The sequence below is a fragment of the Arachis stenosperma genome, chromosome 5 (assembly GCF_014773155.1).
Source record: "Arachis stenosperma cultivar V10309 chromosome 5, arast.V10309.gnm1.PFL2, whole genome shotgun sequence".
Classification (NCBI taxonomy): domain Eukaryota; kingdom Viridiplantae; phylum Streptophyta; class Magnoliopsida; order Fabales; family Fabaceae; genus Arachis; species Arachis stenosperma.
Genome location: NC_080381.1, coordinates 140,994,323 through 141,014,568, shown reverse-complemented (window position 1 = coordinate 141,014,568; position 20,246 = coordinate 140,994,323). Strand labels below are relative to the sequence as shown.

Genomic DNA, 20,246 nt, shown 5'->3' with positions numbered 1-20,246 from the left:
TTAACAGAGTAGCTTCAATGCTTGATCATACATGAACGTATTATTAATCTCTGTGTTTTGCGATTTGTAGTAAGTAGTAAGCACACTCCACCACCACCATATATACCCCCTCTTCTCTCTTCTCTGTTCTCACCCTTTTCCACAACAACATCCTCTCTCTCTTCTTCTATTCTCTTCCTTTCTCTTCTATTCTCCCTTTGTGTTTGGAACTAGTTCAAGTTGAAGTAATGGCGAAGGACGTTGAGGTTGCTGAGCGTGGATCCTTCTCGGGAAAGGACTACCAAGACCCTCCACCAGCACCACTCATTGATGCTGAGGAGCTAACTAAGTGGTCCTTCTACAGAGCCTTGATTGCTGAGTTCATAGCCACACTCCTCTTTCTCTACATCACTGTTCTCACTGTCATTGGCTACAAGAGCCAGACTGACACCACCGCCAACGGTGATGTCTGCGGCGGCGTTGGCATTCTTGGCATCGCTTGGGCCTTTGGTGGCATGATCTTCATCCTTGTTTACTGCACTGCTGGAATCTCAGGTTCTTCTTTCTTCCTTTTTCTTAGTCTCAAAACAGAGGATGTTGTTCTGTTCTGTTCTGTTTTTATTGTTCTAAAAGTTTGGATTTTTTCTATCAGGGGGTCACATTAACCCAGCTGTGACATTTGGGTTGTTCTTGGCAAGGAAGGTGTCTCTGATCAGAGCCATATTGTACATGGTGGCTCAGTGCTTAGGTGCTATCTGTGGAGTTGGCTTGGTCAAGGCCTTCCAGAAATCTCTCTACACCAGGTATGGTGGTGGTGCTAATTCACTCAATGATGGTTACAGCACTGGCACTGGTTTGGGTGCTGAGATCATTGGAACCTTTGTTTTGGTCTACACTGTCTTCTCTGCCACTGACCCTAAGAGAAGCGCCAGAGATTCTCATGTTCCGGTAAGAATTTCACTTATTATTAGTCTTCTGTGTTCTGTTTTTGCCATATTTTTGTGAAGCATGGATTTACTCAGCCCTTGTAGTTTGTTTACAATAAATTATTACAAATTGGTTATTGGTAAGGAAATATCAAATATATCTTGTGCTTCTGTAGATTTAGCTAGTGGAGGATAATATCAATTCTCAGTTATGAAATTTGAGTGTTAATATTCAATTTGGTTTAGAAATAATTTTAAGGTTGAACTCAAATTGATTTTTAATGATCTAAATTAGACTTCTAAATTTACAATCATATCCCTAAGCTTATATCCCTTAATGATGTGCTGACTTGGCACTTTAATTTTCTATGCTGAATAAAACAAAATAATATTGATGCCCAATGTTGAAATGATCTCAAATACTAATGCCAGTTAGATCTAATTTGGATCAATTGAAATTTAGGAGTCAGTCCTTAAATTTTAGGGACTAAATCAAGGATTATCTCCATGAAATACTGATAATCTCACTTATTTGTTGCTAATCTTCTACCAATTTAATCTTCCCAGTTCAGTTAGCCACAATTATTTGAAAACTTAGCCATTCCTTTTCTATAATTTTGTACATGCTGCCAAAGTGTCACTCATTATTTTTCCATATGAAATGATGATGTACAGCTCATGTTATCATGCCATTTCCGTTATTGTGCAAAGTTTTGGGCATAGTCAACATATATAATTATTAAAGACTAATAATAGTGCTAGCGGATTTATATTTGATCAACATTATTTGTTTTATTTATAATATATTGTATACATCATATGATATGAAATAGTAGAGGGTCCATCCTTCATAATTAAATCAGTTCTTACCCAATTAGATTCCTTTTTGAGATTGGAAACTATCATTTCTTTCCACCACTTTTTCTCTAGAGACTTCATCCTAAAGAAACAAATTAGGTTGGTTCGGCACTATTAACTGTTAATGGTTTTTTTTTTTTTTTTGTTCCTTTTATTCCTTGTTATTAAGCTTGCCTTTCCTTGCTTTCTACTACTTTATTAATTGATAGTTTTCAATACAAGAAAGTTGGTAACCTTTTTCAGATGGCATATAAGTAATTTCCTATTGAATCCATTCCTTTCTTTCTTTCACCAAAATTACCGGATGCATTATGATTTTAGTGAAGTGAAATGGTAGCATGATTGAGGAAAACAGACCCACTAAACATCTATAAATTTTGTGGTGGTGGTTGATTTTTCATGACTTGTCACATTCAAAAAATTGAATCTGATCTAATTTTATTCCTCTCTTGAGAAAAGTGGATTCTACTTTGGTTAACTTTTCTCAGGCTTTGCTTTTTTAAATCTTAGGGACTTGAAAGCATAACATATCTTTTCTTAACCATTGCGTGTGACTGTGTTCAAGGACTAAAATTAAAGCCATCATAAATAATTGTGACAATGATGTTTAATATGTCATTTTCTCAATATTGCAAAATCTAGTGGGAATTTCCAGCCATCATCATCCACATTTGTCATTATCAGCTTTTGGCTCCTCAATTAACCTTAGATTCTCATGTATCCACAGTTTTTTCTTCTTTTTTTGTGGCTTTAATTCAATGTGATCAAAGGTTTCTTATTAATTATTATGTTGCATTTGTGTACTATTCAGGTTTTGGCTCCACTTCCAATTGGATTTGCTGTGTTCATGGTTCATTTGGCCACCATCCCAGTCACTGGAACTGGCATTAACCCTGCAAGGAGTTTTGGAGCTGCTGTTATCTTCAACCAAGACAAGCCCTGGGATGACCATGTTAGTAACCTTTTCTTTTGCCAAAGTATTTTATTTCCTTTGGCCACGGACAACTGTCGAATCTTCGAATAGAATAGACAGTTATTCGTGGCCGCAGGGGAATATTCTTTTAAGTAAAACATTGGTTGCATATTTTGTTGGCTGACATGTAATTTCTTGTGCTCTTGTTTAGTGGATCTTTTGGGTAGGACCATTCATTGGGGCAGCCATTGCAGCCTTCTACCACCAATTCATCTTGAGGGCAGGTGCAGTTAAGGCTCTTGGATCATTCAGGAGCAATCCCAATGTCTAATGAGCTAATCTTAATTAGTGCAAGTTAAACAAGATTATTGAGTTGATGATGATGGTGGTTGCTACTTGCTAATGTAAAATAATGTGAAGTGGTTGTGCTTGCATTGCATGGTCCAAGGTTTCTTTGAACTTTCTCAACTGCATTCTCTTCAAGGATAACACAGGGTGTAGGGTGGGGGTTTGAAGATGGTGGATCATTGTAGATTCAAGTCTCTTTTCATGACAATTAAGGGAGCCTTTTGTAAAATCCCTTTTGTCTTTGCACAAACACTTTCCTCTCTGTGTGTTGTTTTCTTTTCTTGGTTATTTTCCTTGTACTCTATTCTATGTTAATGAAAGAATATTTTAAGAAAAATCAAGGTTTACTTGCTGGTGATTTGTAACATTATTTATAAATGAATCCCACCTTTTATGTGCCAACTAATTATTAAATTAACAGCATATCTAATGAAGTAGTACTTTTAATTAGCTCAAGTTTTGATGCTGCATAGATTAGTATTTAGTGATCACTGATTAGACACAAACGTCATTCCTAAGTCATGATTTTCTAAGTTTCATGATCCTTGTATGTTGCTTTTTATTTTGGCTAGTGTACAGTGATAGCACATAATTCGAACTTGGAAGGGAAGTGAAAAATGAGTTTGAATAAAGAAAAAGGAGTTTGACTCAGAAGAAAATTCAATATACTAAAATAATGGTTGTGAATAATTCTTGACTGTTGCTGTGGATGAATATTTCCCTTGTTTTTGTGTTAGGTGCATAAGGCTAAGGTCCAAATTCATTCTTAATTTTCACAGGAAGTGGCGTGTTTATTGAAAAGTTACAAAAAGTATAGTTTAAAAAGTGAGGAGTGGAGGGGCCATGAGATGCATAATCCCTTGAGAACAAAAATGGCACCAATTTCAGCATTAGTATTGTTGGTGTCCTCAATACTCTATAGTTTAAGGGAAGGCCAATCACCTAATTCATCATCAGTTGGGGTTGGGGACTCATTTTTTTCCTTGTGCTTTGCCCTTGTCTACCCTGACATCCCAACCCTCCATGTCTAGATCTCCACTTTCAGTAAATGATCATGCATATGCATATAAAATGTAAGGTAATGCTGGAGAGACAGACAAAACTGTCAGAACTTGCTTTATTTAGTATTTAGTATAAGGAGACAGAAACGACAATTAATGAAGGTTAAATAAGTCAAGTTTTGACTGTTTTTAGTTTTTTTTTTTTGTTATTAAATATTTTCGTAAAATATTTACTTCTTGGATCTATATTAATGACTAATTTGTTGCGTAATTTAGCTCATTTAAAAGTCTATTATTGGGTAATGAGTTGCTGCATATACAAGACAAAATTTAAATTTTCGACACTTATTTAAGAAGAGTGAACTGACGATTCGACTAATTCAAATTGATTGGTGTCCGAAGAAATTTACTTTTTGGTCCTGCCAACAGAAACTTTGTACAAATAGTGTCATTGTAGGAATATCTGGCCCCAAAATAAAAATATGTAAAAGAGCCCATAACGTTTTCCTTTGGGCTTTGGCCCTTTGTACAAAAACGAGTTTCTTTTAGTGTTTGGCCCAAAATCAAAGTACAAATTCCAAATCGAGAAACAGAAGGGGTAAAATCGTAAAAAGACCAGTATTTAATTAGAAGCATTATGAATAAAATGGAAAAATAATTTCACACTTGTCAATTGTGATAGCATAAAGCATATCTTGAACTAAGAAAGGATCTGAAAAAAGAGAAAAAGAGATGCATCTATGGCCATCGAAGAATCTGAGAGATTCCTTCAAGCTCTCATACATAAAGAGGCTCGAATGGAACCACCACAGAATGCAACAACAGAAACAGCAGCAGAAGCAGAAGCAGAAGCTTTTGGATGATGAGGATCAGCAGCAGGTGCAGGTGGAGGTGGAGGGTGACTCAGCATCCCAAAACGACGGCGTTTCCTTTGCTTCCATGTGCCAAGACCTCATCTTGCTCCTCTCTTGCTGCTACTGTTGCTTCTGCTGCGGTGGTATCTACCTCTCTAATCTAACCCTCACCTTTCTTTCTTTTTGCCCTATTTTCAATTTTAATTGCTCTTATATGATATCATTAAATTATTTAGAAGTTAGATCTAATTTTTACTTCTTTAACACAGTTGATTTTTGAATTGTAATCTTGTGTTTTTCCTCTGAGTGAAGTAGCTAAGCTGTAATTAGTTATGCAGGTTAGTTAGAAATAGAATCAGTTAGTGACAGCTGGCAGAATTTGTTATTCAGTTGTAGTTAGTTTCTTATAGCAATGTATATATATGTGTGTAAAAGGTGTGATTCATCACTAATCAACCCCTTGAAGAATCTCTCTTCATCTCCTTAGAGCTCAGAAATTCCACAATGATCATTTGAGTTTTAATATGATTAATCTTAAGCGCACTGAACTTGCTCTTTATTTGCACGTCCTTTTTCTAATCTAAATTGTGATTTGTTTTCTTTTGACTTGATTTTGAAGCATGCGTTGAAGAGAAATAAGCAGTTACTCCTTGCTGGCCTTCTATTTGTTCAAAGTACAGGGACCAAATTCTTGAAGCGTCTTGTTGGTTTTCTTGTAATATTCAGATTACATCATACCATACACTATACAGTGTACTAAATACATAATTGTGCTGTGACAAATTTGTAAATAATGGGATAAGGTTTTGTCGTCGATGTTGTAGCAAGTGATCTATTTCATTTTGTTTTGTTTTTATTTTTTAATCTTTAACAACTTCTCACATTATGCTTGAGGCATTCCCAACAACTTGCTCAAATTAGTGATAAGAAAACAACTAATGTGGATATTAAGAAAGCCCACAAATGTTTCTTTTAGTAATTATATAAACCATTGATGCCTACTAAACGCCAATATGTGTTGCAAGAATCAAATGTACCCACGTATGTATATAATAAGCGGAATATCATTGGATGTAATTATTCCGTTATTTTATATGATCATGATCTTGATAAAGATTCAATATGGAATACGAAATATTAAGGAATAAGGACTCTTCTTCTTTTACAAAAATAACCGAATCTCCTATTTATAGACACAGTCACAGATATTAACCTCATGATTCACAGGCTAATGATATTTATTGTGAAAATGTAATTAAAAATTAGCTAAGAATAATGAAAAGAAAATGTGAGAAATAACATAAAATGCTTTGGTAACCTTCTGTGGTCATTATTTAACATGATAATTACTTAACAGCAGTGGAAGCTCCTTAAAGCATGGCTAGAGACATGGTAATAACTATGCAATGCTGTTGAAATGGTCAGTTGGGGATTTCAGATCTATTTTTCAGTTTCTGCATTGTTTTCTTTGTTGATTACAGATTGCAATTGCCTTATGGTGTGCATGTTCTTGAAGAAATGGACGAGATTGTTGGACACATTGAAGGCAGATATGACGTATCATTGGCAGACTCCACCATGATGTGGATTGTGCAATACGGCATGAACAAAGCTCAAGAAAGGATGAAGACGAAAACTGGAGTCATCGAACGCTTGAATGAGATATCAAAGTTCTATGAATTGGCAGTGATGCAGCTTGAAGGATGCCTCAACATTGTTAAAGCTGGGACAGAAAACAAGTCTCTAGAAAGCAATCATGAAGAAGTACTTGAAGAGCTAAGAGAAATCAAAGATCGCCTCCAAGGTCGCCTCGAGGAATCTGAATTGGCCATATCAGAGAAGGACAGAGAGTTGACAGAGCTTAAAGAAAGAGGGCCAATGTCTCCGTCTTCCGGCCCTGGAACTGGGACAGCTACAAGTCCAACTTATGAGAATGATCAAACAACAAGAAACAAGCATAGTAAGGGTGATGTCCAAGAATTAAGGACTTGTATGGATCAACATATGCAAAACATGAAACAAAGAGTTGAAACAAAACATGGCAAGTCAGGTGAGGCATCACAGAGTGGCATCGACAGGAAAAAGATCGAAGAGATGGGTTCAGACATTGGAATACTAAAGCAGACTATGGATCTTGCTTTTACCAAGATGCAGAGTGCTCTTGTCTTGTGTGAGATGAGGCCAAAGGAGAGGCAATGGAAGTTGGCAATCGAAAAAGATGTTATGTCTATTTTGATTAGAAGTTTCTTGAGGGAGTTTCAAGAGAATGCTGATGCAAAAGAGAGGAAAAAAGAGGATCAGGTTCTGAAACATTGGCAGGAGCATTATTGGCCACAAATGATGAATGAGGTTACATGTCTGCAGTATGAACTTGCCAATTTGAATGAAACATGTGCTGAGGATTCTGACTGCTCGGCGCTTTCTTCGCCAACCAAGGCTTCCCAGGACGAAGGATGTTTCGAAAAGCCAAGGTCTCCTAAGAAGGTGGATGAGGCAAAGCCGCCAAAAGTGGAAGAGAATGAAGATGGGAGTAACATTGTTGCTAAACTGATAAAGAGTCATGAGTCTATTATTCGCAGAACGAAAGAAGAAATGAAATTGAGTAAGCTTGGACTTGCACAAGACAAGAAGGCCTCATCCTCCAAAATAAGAAGGGAACGCCTCAAAGAAAGAATCCGTGCCGTTATAGAAAGATTGGATAATCTTACAGATAGGAATGATGAGATGAGTGAATCTTTTCGTGAAAGCAAAACACTTCCACGGAGGAGGTTATCCGAAATATATGAGACTGATATAGTTAACAAGGATACTGATCACTGGGGAAGCACCTGGGAGAATGAAATTGGAGTATTCAATGCAGGAAAAGGACAGTTGTTAACAACAGAAAAGAGATATAACACAATGGCAAGGTCAAAAGCACAAGGCATTCATGGTTCTGTAGGTAAAGGTATGGTAGAAGAATTTAATAGTATATCATATAGTTATGCCATTGAGATGCTAATACAGGAGAGTGTTTTTAAATGCTACTTAATTAATCAGTGGAATGAATATACCGAAGAAAATATCATTGAAAGGAAGATTAGTGATGATATAATTCGGGTTCTCTTCTCTGAGGTAGCTAAGGATATCAGTTCTAATCCAGAATTTGCCTTAACCAAGTGTCAGTGTGGTAAAGCTGAGGAATATGGTGTACAAGTACAACGTTCGACGTGTAGTAACCAAGAGGATGAAATAGAATGCACCATAAGGGAGGATATATGCTCGCTTATGTTTAGGAAAACTTGTGAGGAATTCAACACAGTAATGGAAGGTTGTAATGTTGACAGCACAGTAAGAGAAGAAATACATTGGATTGTTTTTGCAGAAACATTGAAAAGTTTCGCAGATATAGCCAGTTATGCTTCAAGAGAGAAAAGAGATAACAACACCAGTCTTGTAGATCAGTTACAATTCATAATTACAGAAAGTATTCTGAAGGAAGATGTTAGCATGGTTGTCTTCAAAGCCATGCTTAAGGAGTGGAAGAATGAGGCAGAAAAGTACTACATGGAGAACTTGATAAGGGAGCAGATACACCAATTCATAATGGTTGAGACACTAATTGATGCTATTCTGTTATCCATGGAAGTCAAATCACAAGGTCATTACAACATAAGTGGAGATAATTATCCTACTGTGATGCTAAATCAAGTTCTGGCAACACAGGGAGAAGAGAACATGACCATTGTATTGCTAGAGTCTCTACTTAGATGTTTTGAAGCTGGAGAGACTCTGCTGCTATGTGCACAATCGGAGATCAACGAACACAGCAAACAACTGGACTTGGGTTCGGAATATGGTGACCTACATGAGCATGAAATATTTGAAGATTTGATAACTGGGGAGGAAAGAACTTTCTTTTCACTAAATAGCAAGGTAGAAAATGTCTTGCAACAATTAGGTATAAGCAAGGCACTTCTAAGGGAGTTAGGCAGCAACTTAGGCCACAGACTAAGTAACTCAGAAAGCTTTCATCATCACACGTCATCTATTGAAGAAGAGTATCTGCATCCTGCTTCTTCAGTTTTCTTGCCCCTCTTGAATCTTTCACGAACATTTCCGGAATTTGAGGTGATGGTAAGCCAAAACTTACAGATGATGACTGTGAGGTATTTCGAATTCCAATATCTTTTATATGCATAACTAACATGTACCAATCTCATGCTTCCTCTTATACTTTCCCAAAAATATGCTTATAGATTGGAAAAGATGAAGTGTTGTTTAGATTCGGTTATTGAGTTAGTTGATAGCTTGAGAAACAAACAATTGCTTTACCAAAAGGCCTTCATCAGAAGGTGCCAGAATCTCCAAGATGCTGAAGCTGAGGTATATATCACAATCTCACACTCTTTATGTTCTATATTAATTAATTAGTTAGCTAAATAAACGGGTAAAGCACTCACAGTTATAGCATTATTGAAAATGGTCAAAATGAAGTTTAAATGCTGAAATACAGGTTGATCTTCTTGGTGATCAAGTAGAAGAACTGCTAACATTACTTGAGCAGATTTATGTAACACTTGCTCTGCATGCACCAACTTTGCAGCAGTACTTTGAGGTAATGAAATTCCTCTTCTATTTGATTTTCCAGTTAAAATCATATCATGTTCTTAGTTCATATGTATCTTTTCTGATTTCAATTGTTCTAATGTTCAACAGGTCTCTAACATTTTGGAACTAATAAAAGCAGAACTGATAAGAGGAGCATCTCAGACACTTGCAAGTGTAAACTAGAGAATAGTGACTTCAACAATGAGTACCAATGTATTGTGCTCGCTATAGAAAGTAACTGAAAAAGTGATTGTACTTTATATTTTGTTTTGCAACAGTGATAAAAGTGTATAATCATTAAGATAACATTGTATCATAATACCATTTATGAATAGAATTAAAAGTTGTATAAAACACTTTATGATACAAGTGAGGGTATCCCCAATAGTGGAATTAATTACTGCAGTTTAAGTGACCTTTGTTTGAATTGAGAATCCAACAAATTGTAGCGGAATATACAAGAAATGATCTTAAGATTACGAAGGAATGCAACAAGAAGAAAGTTATAAGACCCGTTGAAAAGAAAATCAATATAATAATTTGGTCAAAGAAGACTTTTAAACTATCTGTTTCAAGCTGTCAACTAATATAGTTATGTTCAACTGTCTCGAGATATTCATAATTGAATCATAGGCCACTGCAATTTGCAGATTTCAATTGTTGACACTAATATAATAGTAGCACATTGTGTTTACCATTGGAATTTCTAAAAATTGCATGCTTCTGTCCCTCTCAATCTTCAGAAACATCCAAGGACCTGTGCCAAAAACTTTGGAAATATTGTACCATGAAAGACGTCAAAAACAATGTTTGGATGAGGAGGACAAAGAGTAGATTCTAATAAGCATAGAAATTTTCTCCATCTTGAAGTTGAAAAAGCTTGATGCCTTTAAATGCTGGTCATGCCTTGCATTTAGTGTAAGAACAAACACCATGGCAAGAATAATGAGAAGTAGCTGGCTAAGTCTCCTAGTACTATATCTAGTGTCAGCAAATTTGATGAACTCTTTGGAGGCTCAGCTTATGTCACCAGGATCTGCACCTGCACCTGAAGGTCCGGCACCAGCACCTGAAGGCCCGGCATCAACACCTGCACCCGTATCTCCAGCACCATCACCTGAAGGTCCGGCACCAGCACCAACACCAAAAGCTCCAGCACCAACACCTAAATCTCCAGCACCAGCACCAAAAGGTCCGGCACCAGCACCAACACCTAAATCTCCAGCACCAGCACCAAAAGCTCCAGCACCAACACCTAAATCTCCAGCACCAGCTCCTCCTGCTCACACTACACCAGCACCAGCACCTGCAAGTCCAGGGGGTGGAGGAGGCTCATCTGGTCTGAGTGGTGGACAAAAGGCAGGAATAGTAATAGGAGTGCTGTTGGGAGCAGCTCTGATAGGATTTGGAGGGTTGGTTTATAAAAAGCGCCAAAACAATATCAGAAGAAGCCATTATAGCAATGCAGCACAGGACTTCAATCTTTGAATTGGCTAGTATATATCTTGGTTCTTCTGTTATTCTTTTTTTTATGTAAGGTCATTTTTTTTAATGGTTTAATAAGAACTGAGGTAGAAGCCTTGTTCAGAGTTGCATGGACATTATGGATAATCAGTTTTAACTTTGTTCTTTAGATTGAGAATCTGAAAGTATGCAGTATAAAAGTAGGAAAATAACTTTTTGTCCATTATAAAATTCACAATATATAAAATTTTCAAGGCGCCTTAGTATTCAAAACAAGAAGAAAAATGGATATTTATGAACAGATTACAGATTGAGAAGCATATTGTATACATCCTAAAGAAATTCAAAATCATCCAGCATAGTTCAATCATGCAGAGTTGAATGTAGCAAGTTCTATATTCCTTCAACAGTGCTTTCACAAACTATCAGCACCATGACATATCTCCTCTTTCCTTCAAAATCATCCAGCATAGTTCAGTTGCCAAAGCAGGAGGGAGTGCTTTGTAGAACCTACTTCAGTACCTCTCATAAGAAACCAAGAAGTATATTATAGGTGCAATACTAGTAAATCATGAATAATTTGCTCCACCACAATGCCACATGCAAATAGTCCAACCACAATAAGTGCAGGCCTAGCATTGGACAACTCCCTTTCCCCAGAATGTTTGGATTCACCCTTGTCCATTGCCCATGCCATCGCCGGTGGAAGAACTCCATAGAGCACTGACATGCAGTAGCCCCCCTAATTCCGAATCAAGCATCAACAGTCACAAAAATGCAGAATTGAAGTCTCTTATATGTAAATGACTCTAGTATACTTAAACTATTGCATAAAGGTTAAGCTATATCTTTTGGTCTAATAATAAGCACTTGATCCAACAATGCTTAAGAACCAGACCATCTCAATGAATATATATTAAAGACAAACTAATTCCCAATGCCCCATTAAAGATAGAATACCCTCTTCCTCAACTTACAGCAATATCTGTGGCAGCTGAGAATGCATCTGGAAATGTTGTTGAGACAAACAAAGAAGGTGCAACTACCATTGTGACAGCTGTAAGATTCACCTTATTCCTGCCCCACCAATTTCCCTGCCCAACCAGCTCTGTTCATCAGTTATAACAATTGTGATCATGTCACATAGTTTTTATTCTCTTATCAAAATGTTCTAGTTACATTACATATATGTAAAAATTTACCTTTTGTGCTGAAGTGGAATGCCAAGATAAGCTTTTCAGTTGCTCCTTAAAGAACTCTGAGAAGGCCAGGAGGGTGCCAATAAGAGATGTGCCTAGAGCTAAAAGAGAGAATGCTCCAACCATAAGTGGAACACCACTCCATTTCACCCTAAGCCATTGACATTTATGAACTTTTAGTTATCCAACTTCCATTTCTAAATTTCTCAGTATTCTCTCCAAATTATTCTGCAGAAGCTGAATTACCTGTATAACAACTCAACCGGATCAATTACTTGTTCAGCTTCAGCTGCTAAACCAAGTGCAACTGCATCCCAGACAAGCAATGTCACCAGTGGAACAAGACTACCAAGAATAACTGAAGCTCTTATGCGGGTAAGATCGCCTTCCAAATAAGCACAAAGAACTGTAAGGATTTGAAAAAAACAGTTACTGATCTCATGCAAGAGTACTTAGGGAAAATAATAAAGCCAGATAAAAATTTTCAGATTCTTACCTGGTGTTATATCATGATACACAAGGGAAAAAATAATTACAGGAATGGTTGGTGGAACTTTTGTCCAATCATTGTTGCCCCCTACTCCTGACCATCCCCCAAACAGAACAGCTACCACCTCAATAGCCAATAATAAACCTGCTAACAAGAATCTAAAGTGTGTCACAGTGACAGAATAACACAACATTTAGTGATCTTTGGTCATGTTTACACAATGCCAATAAATGAAAGTAAGAAAAGAAATGGCTGTTCCAAAGTTTTTGAAGGATGTTAATAACAAATCAGAATTCACAAGCAGGCATAGTTCAAATGTTTATGTACCAATCATGGAAGCAGTTAGATATTGGTTCACTTGATCTGTGGCGCGAGTTCCTCCAAAGCAGACGAGCATTGCGAAGAGCGAGGCAAATAGACAACCAGAAACTGGTGCTGGGATATTCATCAATTTGAAAAGGATCTCCCCAGACTTGGAACAATAGGCAACCATGGAACTATATGCCAAGAAAACATAAGCAATAGTTGCTAATGATCCACCCCAAACTCCTAGTGTTTCTTGTGCCATGGTTCTGATAGAAATCGCCTCCAACTCATTGTCTTCCTCTTCCTTTTCTTTGTTTCTCATCAGAGCCACATTGATTTCAACTAGCAAAAGTGCTTCAATGAGGAGAAAAACCCAACATAGAATCACTGATACAGAACTTGGAATAAATCCCTGCAATTACATATGTGTATTGCACAATATATTTTAGTTAGTCAAATAACTTTAACTATATAGGACATTTCTCCTGTCGAGTAAGAACTAATTTGATTGATAATTAACACATTACACTAAGATACACAAATATTTCACTTTTATTCACATATGTATACAGTATCCATCAATGGTAAATTATAAATACCATAAACTTTGATCTAAGCTTAAAGTTACACAGACTAAAACTGAGAGTTTATTTGAGAAGAGTGAGTATTGTACAGCAGGAGAGGCTTTCTGTGGAAGTACAAGAATCCCAGAACCAATGCTAGTACCAATGATTAGAGCTACTGCACCAGCAACACTACCCTTCTTCTTGGTCTTCTCAGCAAAATTGCTTAACTGAGTGCAGCATTTCTCTGCCTTTCTAGCATAAGAACCCTTCTTGCTGCAATTCACTGATGCCTTTTGCTGCAACATATCATACTTGCTTGTTTTGAAGCTAATAATTTTCCTTGGTGGATTTGTTGCTGCCCATGTTGAATTTGCTTCTGCATGTCTCTGAATTTTGAGAGTTAAGTATGATGAAGAGCGAAAATGAGTAATGCATTGTGAATCCATGAGTGGACAAAGTGACACATGGTTAACATTAATCAATTGCTTGTTCTGTGATCTCCAAATATCTTGGAAAATGGTCCCCACCATGCTACAAGCCTACAATAACACACATGTTTTTGGGGTCCGGGCTTGATCCAAAGGACAAAGCCCACACAAAAAATAAACGTTTTGTATTTCATGTGAAAATAATTCCTTGGGCTTCAAGGCCATAGATTTGGAACTTAATGAATACCCAAAGCCACATATATAGGCCCAATGTGTTTTTTGGTAAGGCCCAATGTTGGATGCGAAAGTAAGTTACTAGTAATAATTTATTGGGGAGTGCTACAGCAACAATGAAAATTTTGAACAACATGAACAACCACCAATCAAATAAAAATACACTACACCCTAATTTTTTTGGTAACTTAAAAGAAAATAAACAAAAACTAAGAACGAGAAAAAAAACAAGAAACTGCTTAAGAAAGGCAGTCCCGCTGAATACTACTCTCAAATTCTTTCAAAAGCAACGGAAGTCCACACCCTAATTTAATGCTACTAATTAAATTTATTCTTTTAACCCTATTAATTCACATTGTTTACACATTGTTCAAAAATTTTGTTGGTTACGTATACTTTTCCTAGTTTATTTATTAACCAAGTTAGGTTGGTCTAATGATTAGCTCACTAGTCCGGTTAAACAAGTGTCGAGAATTCAAATCCCGAGATGGAGACTGCAGCAACTCATTGGCTATATACCGCGACAAATTAGTCATTAATCTGCTGGAATGGAAGATACCGTGCGAAAAAAAATAGTTTATTTATTAGGTGTGTAAATCACGCCTCAAATAATAATGATAACATAATAATAAAAGGCGTGAAAACAAAGAATAGCGTATGTTGACCAAAACAAAATAGTATTTAAGATTATTACACTACACATTATTGGGACAACATTTTGGATAATGACCACGTCACTTATCCATGATCCTGTACAACTAATAATCCATTGGTGATATGGCAATTTCCTGCTTTGTTTTTATGTGCTGGTTGGTTTATTGGTTGCGTAGGATGTTAGTTATTTGTAAGAATTTAATCTATAATTATGTAGTTATGGTTTTTGTACAAAGACGGGTATAGCTAACCAAAGGTGTACTTGATCTCAGCTAAAACTAATTTAAAACAACAACACGATCGTGATAGGATGATACATGCACTATAATATTAAAAACGTGGATTATGACATAACACAACACTTGGAGTTTTAAGTTTGAAAGTTTGAACAAACAAAAACGCCGAAACTGAGCGAGGCGTCAAAGCGGGTGTTTGGGAAAACAGGAAACTGCCACGTGGAAGCAAAGCACTCGTAAAGAAAGGTATGTATGTTTGTATTTCTGCTTAGTTCAACATTCATCACTTTCAAACTTGTTGACATTCTCAACCACAATTCCATTTTTCTTTCTCTTCGTTTTTTTATTAGATTGAATCCAATCCCATGCAACACACAAGGTAACCGTAGCTTGAAGGTTCAGCTCAAGAAAAACAAATTAAAATTATTTCGTTGATTCTGTCAAGAAATGGATTCTAATAATCTTGCGGATATGGAAGAGCCGAGCATTGACACTGATAAACTCAGCTATGAAATCTTCTCGATTCTCGAGACAAAGTTCCTTTTCGGTTACAACGAACCTAAGCTCTGTTTACCGAAGCAACTCGCTAGTCCAACAAATTCCGACCCTGAACGTCTGCTTCGGAGTCAGCGTGGCAAAGTATGCATCCTCGCCATCGACGGTGGCGGAGCCATGCGTGGAATCCTCGCCGGCAAAGCTCTGGCTTATCTAGAGAACGCGCTCAAGAAGAAATCCGGCAACGTTGACGCCAGAATCGCCGATTATTTCGACGTCGTAGCTGGCTCCGGCGTCGGAGGCATATTCGCCGCGATGCTCTCCGCCACAGAGGATCATCGGCGGCCGATTTTCCACGCTGACGACACGTGGAAACTTCTGGCGGAGCGAGGGAGGAGGTTCTATCGTCCGAGCTCTTCCGGCGCCCGTAGATTTTTCCGGCGGAGTTTAACTTCCGGTTCGACCCGACCTGCCACTGCCGGATTGGAAAAAACTCTAAAGGAAGCGTTTGTTTCGAACGGTCGAAGCCTGACGCTGAAGGACACGCTTAAACCGGTTCTCATACCGTGCTACGATTTGTCCAGTACGGCGGCGTTCTTGTTCTCACGCGCTGACGCGCTTGAGAGCGACAGCTTCGACTTTCGGCTCTGGGAGGTTTGCATGGCCACATCAGCTGAACCAGGGCGGTTCGATCCGGTTAAAATGAGGTCGTTGGACGGTCGGACCGGGTGCCTTGCGGTGGACGGCAGTTTGGCGACGGTGAACCCCACCGGGGCCGCAATTACGCACGTGATCCATAACAAGCAGGAGTTCCCAATGGTTAGAGGTGTGGAGGACATATTGGTGCTGTCTCTCGGAACGGGTCAGGTTTTGGAGCTGATGGAATATGGCTACGACCAGGTCAAGCGTTGGAAGCCCAAGGACTGGGCTCGGCCCATGGCTCGAATCGCCGGTGATGGCTCCGCTGACCTCGTTGACCAGGCTGTCGGCATGGCTTTCGCTAATGCTGGCTGCACCTCCAACTATGTTCGAATACAGGTAGTAAAACTGTTTTACACTGGCATGCAATTTCTTGTTATTTCGAATTATTATTCACTTTAGAGTTTAGACTACCATTTTAATTTTTAACCAAGCCTCAAGTCTTTGCTACATTACAATTTGACATGTTTGTTTTGCTTGAAATGACTTAATTCTGTGCAAACAAGGTGATTATTATGTTAGGGATGTTTATGGTATAGTGATGCACGGTTGAATCAATTTGGTTCATTTCATAATCATGAGAATATATTATGGTTGAAATGAGAAGAGTTTATCTGTTTATTTAGTTTTTTATAATTTTATCCCCCTCTCTTGGGGTTAACATAATGAGTGTTGGTGGTGCACATGATTTTTGGGAGGAACGGTGGCATGTTGTTTTTGGTTGGCTCAGGAAATGAGATGTTTTCTGTGTTTTCCGTTGAAAGGTCGGTTGTCTTCTTGTGTGGTGCTGTGGTGGAGAATTGTTGGATTTTGTTTCTTTGTTCAGAATGTCAACAGCAAAACTGCTATTTGCCCTTAAGTTTAGGACTAACTGGTTCATTTTTGAGTTACCTAACTCGTGTTAATTTCGTAAACGTTAAAAAGGGCATTAAATTGAGTCAATTTCACACCAGATGAATGGCAGGAGAATGGGGTCTCGGTAAATGATTTTTGCCTTGTCTGTATGTTGCAAGTTGATAGGATCAGGTTTGGATAGCTGGATTTGTACTTCTTGTGAGTAAAGGGGATATCTATTGCCGGTAATCTCCAATACATTTTGTCCTATAAGAATGTATCAATAATAGGGAAAGCTTGGTTTTCATGCAATGAAATGTGCCTAGTCCCTCTGATGAAATGGGATGAATCATGAATGCACATTTGAAGTTGTAGGACCAAAGGGTGGTATTTTTTATAGCAAAAGCATTAAATGCTTCAAGGAGAGTCCTTTAAGAAGGCCTTGACTGAAAAATCCTATTCAAGTTGGTTCTAAGCAGCTATCATCACTTGAAATTTTGGCTTTTATTTCTGTTTAATTATGTGTGTGCATCTAATCCTTCAATTGTTTTTTCCCTTTTGCTCTTTATAGAGCTCATTGTGCATATAGCAAACAACTTCTAAGTTCTAGACCCTTATTAAAATGAACACCACTTTAATGACACCCTCTCTCCTTTAAGAATATTTACTGTTACATGTTAAATTAAAAAATTGTTCTAAACAGTTCTTATGAACAGGCAAATGGATCAAGTATTGGACTAAGTGTACCCAACTTGGATATAGATACAAGTTCCGCTAATGTAAAAATATTAACTGAGATGGCTGAGGAGATGTTGAAGCAAAAGAATGTAGAGTCAGTGCTTCTTGGAGGAAAGAGAATATCAGAGCAGAGTAATTCCGAGAAACTTGACTGGTTTGCCGGAGAACTTGTTCTGGAACATCAGAGGAGAAGCAGCAGAATAGCTCCCACTGTTGCACTCAAGCAAATTAACCCAAAGAATGCCTAGAGTTTAAAACTATGTTCAGTACCAAGGTGAAGAAAAAGGTAACATTTCTTTTCCTTGTTGATAAGGCTATTCTAAATCAGTAAATTGTTGTTTGATAATCAAAATCTTGAACTATGTAAATATGTAATATAGATAAAGTATTAGAGCCTTGCTGTTTAATTTGATGCTATGGAACAACATTGTAGTCTTGGGCATGGGGTAATTCATGTCAAAATTGAAGAGGCTAGCGATAAAAAGTTAACAATGAGATGACAGTGGTGGGGTACATCCGTGGTCCTGAAAAGGTTCTTCTGATGTAATAATGCATTGATACAAGTTAAAAAATTATGGTAGGGTTGATGACTGATATGCAGTTCATTCTTTTTTGCCACCATGGTAAGATATTAAATTCATCTGCCCATTTAGATCGTTGGATTGAATTTTTTTATATTCATCAAGACACCAAGTTTAGGTCCTATTCCAATTGAATTATTTTGTGGCCTGTCTTGTTTCCTCCTTTGGGTATATGATGAGCTGCATATCAGTATCACTTACAGCCAAACCTGACAAAATATTGGACCCTTTTGAACATTACAATGACCATTTCAATTGGTAATCTGTCTGCTATTATTCAAGCCACGTGCAGTGGTAGTTCACAGAATTAAATGTTCATAATTTAACAGCATCTCTTCAGGAGTAATTTTTTTGTTGTATCATATATCAGTCTTTGCTGAATAAAAACTTGTGCTGATTTTTACAAAGCGATTTGCAAGATATAGAATTCTGAGTTGAATTTAGTCAGTGGATATTCAATTGGGCATGTTAAAATGAATAGACCAAACAAAATTTTCTTATTTACTTTATTTGGCCCAGAAAAAATAAGGTGAGTCACTGCTCATTTGACTAAAGAACAGAAAGCTCCACGCTTTCTCAAATTCCAAAATTTTTCTTTCGTTCCTTTAAGGTCGTGAATAGTTTTGCTCTGGTCTCTCTTTGTTGTCCCGTTGTCCTTATTTGTGAAGCAAAACAAATTATAAGCCACAAATTGTGTCTATCCCACACAGTAAAAAGCATTGTTTTGTTCTTTTAATAAATATCTTCATTGTTCTTCAAAATCCTTGTTATTTATTTCACATGCAAAATGTTTTGATATCAAGTTCTACCTGTTTTGCAGGGGAAAACATAGGAAGCAAAAACTAGAAAGCAGGAGTAAGGGTAAAAGTAGAAGAAAATACAAGTTAGGGAGTTGAGTGCTAAAAGAGTGGAAAATGTCTGTGAATACTTTGCTCATCAAGGTACATATAGTTGAGGTGCCCACATCACATTTCTAAGTCAGAAGTGTATAGTATATTTATATGTTGAAGCATTTTTAGGATCAAACATGAATACGTTGTTTATACTTTTTTTTTTCTTTCTCATTTTCAAAAATCAGAATAGAGGTCCATTCCACTTTAGGGCATATTTAGTTGAAGGAAACAAATGAGGTGAAAATTATCATGCCTTGAAATTCATTTATGAATGTTCACCAGTTTTACAACACCCCCCCCCCCCCCCCCCCCCCCAAAACCCAAAAAAATCAAACATACTCTTGTAATATATCTTTTGAATTGTATTAAAATTGCTCTTCAGCTTCTTATATAAAGCTGCCATTATTTTGGTACATTTGTTTTACAATGGGATTTAAACATTTCATATCATATATACTATCCAAATTATATTATATGATACTCAGTAAGTCTTTAAAAGTAGAGAGAGGAAAAACAGTTCTTTATGCATCGTGTACCCTTAATTTGTGTGCTAATCACCTAATCTAGTGACTGGCTAATGAAACACCCTAGTAGCCGAAATGTAAGGTAGCAAGCTAGGAATCAAATCCTTGTCTTGTTGACTAGTATATATATGCGTTTTCACTTCATCACTTTCACATGTTCAATCATTTGTTATTAATAATCTACCATAAAAAAAATACAATTTTTCTCCATGCAATAAAACCAATAAGTAAGAATATTGAAGTGCCTCTCAAAATATAAACGGAAAAAGGTTAAAGGTACTATGTTTATGTGTTGTACTTTCTTCACAACCTTCCATCTATCTTAATTACTTGTGTGATAATCTCCTTCAATTCTTTATCACTAATAATAAGTAACGTGGTTAGGATGCATGGCAGTGGCGACACCAGCTCTTGCCACCTCACATGCATCTATTTG

At 37.2% G+C, this 20,246-nt stretch overlaps 6 protein-coding genes across 7 annotated transcripts; 5 read left to right on the top strand and 1 right to left on the bottom strand.

The window, feature by feature from the left end:
• Nucleotides 1–64: 64 nt before the first annotated feature.
• Nucleotides 65–3,426, top strand: LOC130980175 (aquaporin PIP2-1). Its single transcript, XM_057903823.1, has 4 exons — nt 65–534; nt 632–927; nt 2,575–2,715; nt 2,888–3,426. Exons 1-4 carry the CDS (start codon nt 228–230, stop codon nt 3,005–3,007), a joined length of 864 nt encoding a protein of 287 aa, XP_057759806.1. The 5' UTR covers nt 65–227; the 3' UTR covers nt 3,008–3,426.
• A 1,268-nt stretch (nt 3,427–4,694) lies between these two features.
• Nucleotides 4,695–5,735, top strand: LOC130980178 (uncharacterized). The gene is made up of 2 exons (XM_057903825.1): nt 4,695–5,022; nt 5,499–5,735. The coding sequence occupies exons 1-2, from the start codon at nt 4,758–4,760 to the stop codon at nt 5,516–5,518; spliced, it is 285 nt and encodes a 94-aa protein (XP_057759808.1). The 5' UTR covers nt 4,695–4,757; the 3' UTR covers nt 5,519–5,735.
• A 574-nt stretch (nt 5,736–6,309) lies between these two features.
• LOC130980165 (uncharacterized) lies at nt 6,310–9,869 on the top strand. The gene is made up of 4 exons (XM_057903812.1): nt 6,310–9,027; nt 9,118–9,244; nt 9,375–9,476; nt 9,578–9,869. Exons 1-4 carry the CDS (start codon nt 6,398–6,400, stop codon nt 9,650–9,652), a joined length of 2,934 nt encoding a protein of 977 aa, XP_057759795.1. The 5' UTR covers nt 6,310–6,397; the 3' UTR covers nt 9,653–9,869.
• A 533-nt stretch (nt 9,870–10,402) lies between these two features.
• On the top strand, nt 10,403–10,957 carry LOC130981587 (uncharacterized). Its single transcript, XM_057905168.1, has one exon. It carries the CDS (start codon nt 10,403–10,405, stop codon nt 10,955–10,957), a length of 555 nt encoding a protein of 184 aa, XP_057761151.1.
• Nucleotides 10,958–11,134: 177 nt separating this feature from the next.
• LOC130980170 (uncharacterized) lies at nt 11,135–13,950 on the bottom strand. 2 transcript variants are annotated; one of them, XR_009086888.1, is made up of 7 exons: nt 13,602–13,950; nt 12,950–13,340; nt 12,629–12,766; nt 12,379–12,538; nt 12,136–12,283; nt 11,911–12,041; nt 11,135–11,675 (listed from the first exon to the last, which is right to left on the bottom strand). XR_009086888.1 is itself a non-coding variant. In XM_057903818.1 (7 exons), the coding sequence occupies exons 1-7, from the start codon at nt 13,938–13,940 to the stop codon at nt 11,481–11,483; spliced, it is 1,488 nt and encodes a 495-aa protein (XP_057759801.1). In that variant the 5' UTR covers nt 13,941–13,950; the 3' UTR covers nt 11,135–11,480. The 2 variants fall into 2 exon arrangements, 1 of the variants encoding a protein (XP_057759801.1); XM_057903818.1 differs by having other exon boundaries at nt 11,911–12,027.
• Nucleotides 13,951–15,162: 1,212 nt separating this feature from the next.
• Nucleotides 15,163–19,576, top strand: LOC130980171 (patatin-like protein 6). The gene is made up of 4 exons (XM_057903819.1): nt 15,163–15,292; nt 15,397–16,579; nt 17,791–18,098; nt 19,214–19,576. The coding sequence occupies exons 2-3, from the start codon at nt 15,494–15,496 to the stop codon at nt 18,058–18,060; spliced, it is 1,356 nt and encodes a 451-aa protein (XP_057759802.1). The 5' UTR covers nt 15,163–15,292; nt 15,397–15,493; the 3' UTR covers nt 18,061–18,098; nt 19,214–19,576.
• The last annotated feature ends 670 nt before the right edge of the window (nt 19,577–20,246 follow it).